This window comes from Octodon degus, unplaced genomic scaffold (genome assembly GCF_000260255.1).
Source record: "Octodon degus isolate 3935 unplaced genomic scaffold, OctDeg1.0 scaffold00138, whole genome shotgun sequence".
Taxonomy (NCBI): domain Eukaryota; kingdom Metazoa; phylum Chordata; class Mammalia; order Rodentia; family Octodontidae; genus Octodon; species Octodon degus.
In genome coordinates, this window is record NW_004524714.1 from 2,910,812 (window position 1) to 2,916,811 (window position 6,000).

At 50.4% G+C, this 6,000-nt stretch overlaps 1 protein-coding gene across 7 annotated transcripts in view; it reads right to left on the minus strand.

Moving 5' to 3' along the window:
- The window catches only part of Ralgps1 (Ral GEF with PH domain and SH3 binding motif 1), a 291,187-nt gene that overhangs the window by 32,983 nt on the left and 252,204 nt on the right, over positions 1 to 6,000 (minus strand). For all 7 annotated transcript variants that reach the window (XM_023701690.1, XM_023701689.1, XM_004641556.3 and 4 more), the window contains one exon: positions 3,592 to 3,685. In XM_023701690.1, the coding sequence (XP_023557458.1) occupies positions 3,592 to 3,685 (94 nt within the window). The remainder of the gene's footprint in view (positions 1 to 3,591; positions 3,686 to 6,000) is intronic.

The window sequence follows — 6,000 nt, forward strand, 5'->3', positions numbered from 1 at the left end:
AAAAAAGGTGGGTGACCAGGGCCCATGGTTTGCTGTGCAGGATGGGTTAATCTGGCTGGTGAGACTATAAATTACGTGCATTTTATAAATGAGGAGACTGAGGAATAGTAACTTCCTTTCCCAAATTCACATGGCTGGCAAGTGGCAGGGCAGGGTCACTCTGATGTAAACGAAGGTTTCATGGGCAAGACTGGGCACTGATGTAGTCCTTTCTGGAAAGGGAGGCAGCCCTCAGCAAGGTGAAGGAAACCCCAGTCCACAGGTATTTAAGTTTCCACTGATGGCTCTCCTGACTCCCGCCTTCTACGCCCCCAGGTACAGAAGAAGGGAAATCCAAGAACCCCTGGGCCTCCCAGCAGCAAGAGGGGAAAGCAGCCCCTCTCCACACTCAGGAGGATGGCCAGCGGCCTCCCTCTCTGCACCAGCACCACGGGGCAGCCAGCCAGAGCCTCCCCAATGGGAGCAAAACACGGAGAAGTGGGCCAGCAGCACAGCACTCCTCCTCCCACAGAAGGAAGACAGGGAGGCAGAAAAGGTGGCCTGGGGACAGAGGAAATCCCCCCAGTGATCTGAGTGGAGGAATGACCTATGGGAAACATGGGGTGAAGAGAACAACCTGAAAAGTGAGATGAAAAAAAGGAACACGATGAAACGGGAGACTGATGCAGCTGTTGGGGGGCGTCCTGAATCAAAGACTGAACTGAGAGGGCTTGCTGAACACCTAAGTGAAAAATACATCGCCAGGCATGGCTGAGGATGAGGAGGGGATCACAGCTGTTAGAAAGGCGCTAACAGATGAGGGGCAGAAAGCACCCAGCACGTGCCTGCCTGGAAGACATAAGTAAGAAGGGGTGGGGAGAAGTCAAGGACACAAAAGCAAGGCGCTCCTGGGCAGCAAGGAGGTGTTGGAGGCAGAACCGTCCACTGGAGGACTTTCCTCCTGGGGCTTTGGAAGGGAACTCTTCACCCGCCAGGCAGACCAAAGAAGCCACTTTCAGATGGAGAAGCTCCGACGGGCTTCAGCTCTCACCACAGCAGCACCCAGTGCCAGAGGACAAGGCTGGGGGCTGCAGGCCAGGGACAGAGCTGAGGCCAGCCAGCAAGTCCAGGCCTGACAAACGCAGCTGCAGCCACGGAGGACTCAGGTGAGGTAGGCCCAGGGAGGGGGCGGGGAGAGGGCCCTGCTCCTGATGAAATCTGGCTAAATAAGGGATTGATTTAGAATAAAGACTGCAGGGGACACTGTGGAGGAACAACAGGTGGTAAGAACTGTATCCATTTAAAAATACTAAACAGTAGGAATTAGGATTTTTGAACACATGTTTATGCCATGAACTTGAGTTATGTGATCCAATAATAATACAACTAACAAAAAAAGTAGAAGAGGGTGAGGCGGAGGTGAAGCAGCGTGCAGTGCTAACAGGCTCATCTTTCACAAGCAGAGCCAACTGATACTGTCCGCGGCAGAAATGTACTTACAGGAAACTTCCTGACTCGGGCGCTCCATGTTTTTCCTGACCACTTTTATGAATCTTAGGAGGCTCTTTTGGGAAATAGCATTTCTTGTAGCAAAGCAATATTTATTTAATGAGCAGATTCCTTAGTTTTTATTTCAGTTTCTTTTTCTGGTTGAATTAAAATTAATACTTGTAAGTAAAAATAGCAAGCATTGTATGATCCAATCCTATGCTCACTTAATGCTAAAGATCAGCTTCCTAGTTGGGGGGAATCTGGGTCCCTCTTCTCAAATCAATAATTAGGCTAACGGCTGAGCAAGGAGAAGGACTGACTGGGCCTCTCGGTGCAATGGCTCAAAGCAGGTGGGGGCAGGTGTTGGGGGACAGCGTCCTCCGTGTCCTAGTACAGCCGCTGGCTGCCTCTTTGGGCGTGAGGAGCCGCTTTCCAGGTGTGAGCTGGCTGCAGAGGGAAGCTGCCCCTGCAGACTCACAGGACTGCCTGGCTCCTGCACTCAGTGTGAGGACCTCCTGGGAAGGCAGCTCTTGATGCTCCTCGGGCAGAGGTTAGGCTGGGGTGAGAAGGCAGCCCCACCCTGCATACACACTTTGTCCACAACAAAGGTCCTTTGAAAGCCCCAGTGTGACTGTCCTTCAGCACTGAGTCCCAGGAGTGCTTGATGTCCTTCCGAATGGAGGGAGCAATCAGAGTCTGCATCTTGTCTAAGGATTGCCTCCTGGTCAGTATTTATAGCTTGTTTTTCTCCTTAAAGCACATTAGTGCTAATGAAAAAGTACTGTCTCTGTAGTCAAAAGTTTGGCGCAGGGATGGAAAAGATTATCCTAGAACCTAAGAGGGAATAATTTTGTACTTTAGGCTACTCTTTTCAGGAATAGCAAATGCTTTGTAAATAAAATGAGCTCAATTTGGAATAAACATAATTTTAATGGTAATCTGTGGGCTTCCTCTATTCTTGCTACTACTACATAACAGATCGCAATCTCATATTATTTTTTATTTTGACAAATTATGTTACAACAATAATGTACGTCTACACTCCCAAAGATCACTAGAAATGCACAGGTATCTCTGAAAATAGACAGCTCTCTAGGCCCTGCCCCAGACGTACGGACGGTTAAAAGTGTCCTGGTGGCTCTGATTCGCAGCCAGGGCTGCAAATCATTCCTGCTGAGCTGCCTGGGAGAGGGGCCTTTGAACAGCCATTCCCAAGATCTTGTTGAGTGGCTCCAGTGGCCACAATGCTTTAAAGTTTACGGACTTAGATGAACACCAAATGATCAGGAAGATCAAATAAGTAGATCTGAAAGTAGAAAAACAAAACAAAACAAAACCCTTTCAAAACACATAGTTGATAACAAGACTTAAAGAAATCATAGTGTACTGAAGACAAACAGTAAGACAGTTTAAAAGAATAGCTATATGAAGACATACTGAGGCTCTTAATGGACTCAAATTCAAAAGAAGCCAAAAGGACACCCACCTAATTGCAGCGGGTGAAGTTGACATACAAAATCTACCTCCAAATACAGAAATGTGGGATACATTCCCAGTGCTACCAATGAGGAAAGAACCAGAAATCAGAGCAGGTGAGTGCAAGGTGAGCCTGAGGGCTGAGAGGTCTTCCTGAGCAGGAAGTCTACCCAAAAGATTTGCACAGGGCTGCTGTGGGGGCCTTGGCCAGTGTGAGTCCTACAGGGAGCCGAGAACCACCCATGAAACAGGATCCTGGAGAGCTCTGCTCATTGGCCTAAAGACAGCCAGTGGAGTTGCTCCTCCACCGAGTGCCAATTGCTTATGAGAACTGAAGTGCCAAGCTCCCCTGGTGCACAGCCGTGGATCCTCCCACCCCCGCCCTTGCCCAGACTACATGGGAAGCTGCACTGAAGTTTGATGTACCTTCCTTAAACCATGGGTCATAGGAGGATGGGGCAGAGGTCAATGTGGGGGATGGGCAGACAGCACCAAGGTCGGGGGAAGGTGTGGGAGATCCCACTGTGTGCAGTATTGTGCATGCTGGAGTGTGGGCAGCAACAAGGGCCAGAGCCTCTGCAGAGACCTGAGCACTGAGGACCAGAGCGGGCAGGCACACCTGACTCAGGAGTTGGGGGGACTTACTTGTAGTTGTCGTCTTCCACAAACTTCTGGAGCTCCTCAATGTAGCGTACAGACTTCAAGTACTTCTGCACATGGGGCAGGGTGGTGAGGTGATCTGCAGGTGACAAGGCCCAGAGGTTTCAGTCACTGCCCTCTCCAGGACCGAGGAGAAGCACAAGAGCCACTCAGATAGCTGCCGCTCAGACGCTGAGGCTCACTGGCTCTTCCGAGAGCTCCTAATACTCCCTGGGGCCGAGCTCTGTGCTAGGGTGGCCAGGCCTGCCTCTGCTCTTAAAGAGTGGTCCCAAATGTCTAAGCCACATACTGTCCTCTGATGCCACCACATCTCTTTGTCCAGGAAGGAAAGCAGAGACTTCTGCTCAGAAACCAAGGGCTGGGGAAACAGACCAGAGCCGGAATCTGTTCCCCAACGGGTTTCCACTGGGAGCACTAGGCAAGCCTCCCACGCCTGCTCACTGCAGTGTGACATGAATAAGAGTCACTCACGTGGGTGTGGAGGCCTAGCCAGATGGCGGCACACAGAGCTGCTGAGTCCTGGGTGGAAAGGGAGGTGCCAAGGCTGGTCCCTGTGAGAGCCCGGCTCTGCGCTGGGTGACTTACAGATTGGTCTGTTCTACCTCCACTCCTCCCTCACCTAAGAGAAATCATACCCCCACTGCACAGAGTACAGAGCTGCGAAGGTCGCACACCAGAGAAGTGGCACAGCTAGGGTTCACCCCAAGCCACCAGTGAGGCTTGCGCCACACTGTGCTCCTCTCTTTCCTAGAGTGAGTGATGTCAGCTGCTCTCCACAGATCTTCCTGCTCACTTCAGTCCTCCTGAGAGGGCCACAGGGTAGGACAGACACATCAAGTGGAGTGGCAGGGAGAATGGAAAAGGGAAAAGAAACAGAGGTGGATGGGGTGGCTCTTCACTTTCCGGGCTGCTGGCGCCCTCAAAGACTCTCTGTCCCTTGGCTGGGGGATTCTGAAGACACCTTGTTTTTCTACAGCTCATGTTCTTATTTGTGAAATGCAGCTTTCAGAATGACATGTGCTTTCTAAGCTGATGACAATGGTGCAGGTGACAATGATGGGGTAAAGGCTCTGCACACAGACAGCCCCATTTTCATGCATAAGCAAATTTCAAGGAGAAAGTGACTCTCCAAGAGGCAGCACTGAGGCTGGAACCTGAGTTGATCTGAGCCCAGGGCCGTGTCTGTGACTGCTGTGCTGACCAGTGTGAGTGTTGACTCCTGGGCAGGTGAAGTTGCACAGGGAACTCAGGGGCCTGCAGAATGCTAAACTGGCCCGTCTGCCTACCATACTCCTGGAGGGGCTAGTGAGTGGGCACTGTCTTGGCTGAACCCATGCTGGCCTCTCTGTGATGCACCTGAGAGGGGGCTGTGGTTCTGTCACAGACTGTGTGTGACAGGTTGGGCGGCTGTCTCTCACTACTCTGTGAAAACCTCGCCCCACAGAGGCACCTCCCCCGCAGCTCTTCTGCACTGCAGGCTTTCCCCTGGCCACATGGTCCTTCACTCTCACTCACAAGGACTGGGGACCTGGCTCACAGGCAGACTCCACACCCCAAAGTCCATTGTCTCCTTGGATGAAATCTGTGTCCGTGTGGTTGACCCACCCAGCATCCTGATTTTTCAGTCCTAGGACTTGTTTCTTTCTTTTTTTTTTCTCTAGGACTTGTTTCTAAACATTTATTTATTTATTTGTGTGTGTGTGTGTGTGTGTGTGTGGGGCCAGCTCAGCCCACCAGGGGGCGGGGCTGGCTGGCATGTGGTGCTGGGGGATTGAACCGCGGTCCCTGTGCATTGCCAAGCTTGTTTCAAGTAGGTGCTTTAGACCACTGAGCCATCTCTCCAGCCCCCTAGGACTTGTTTCTAATAACATTTTCCTCCACCTATCCAGGCACCCACTGTTAACTGTCACACTTTGGACCTCACCATGTGGAACAGAACCCAGCCAGTGATTTACGAAATCATCCTTTCATTTAGGCCCACAGCTAGATTATATTCTTAGCCTCAGTGGGCAGAAGGGATGCGTGCCACTTGCAGGTCTGGCATATAAAACCCACCCCTGTATGCTTCCTGTTCTTCCTGCATCTGCCAGTTGGATGCAGAGCTCAGCGGAGGACTCTTTCCACAAATGGAAAGAATTTGGTCCTGGAATCTGCTTTATGAAGAAGTGACCATAAGCCAGGTGGACCTTGGCTCTACCACTCACCAGATGTGTGATTTTTAATTTTTTAATTCATTTTAATGAGAAAAAAATAAAATAGCAATGAAACAGTTTCAAAACAGGTTAGTAGGACAGTTACAATTGATACATTGCATATTGTTGTCTTTGTAGTAGTTATTCAGAGGACAAGATGCAGACATATCTTGTCTAAACAATATTAGTACAAAGCTTTCTT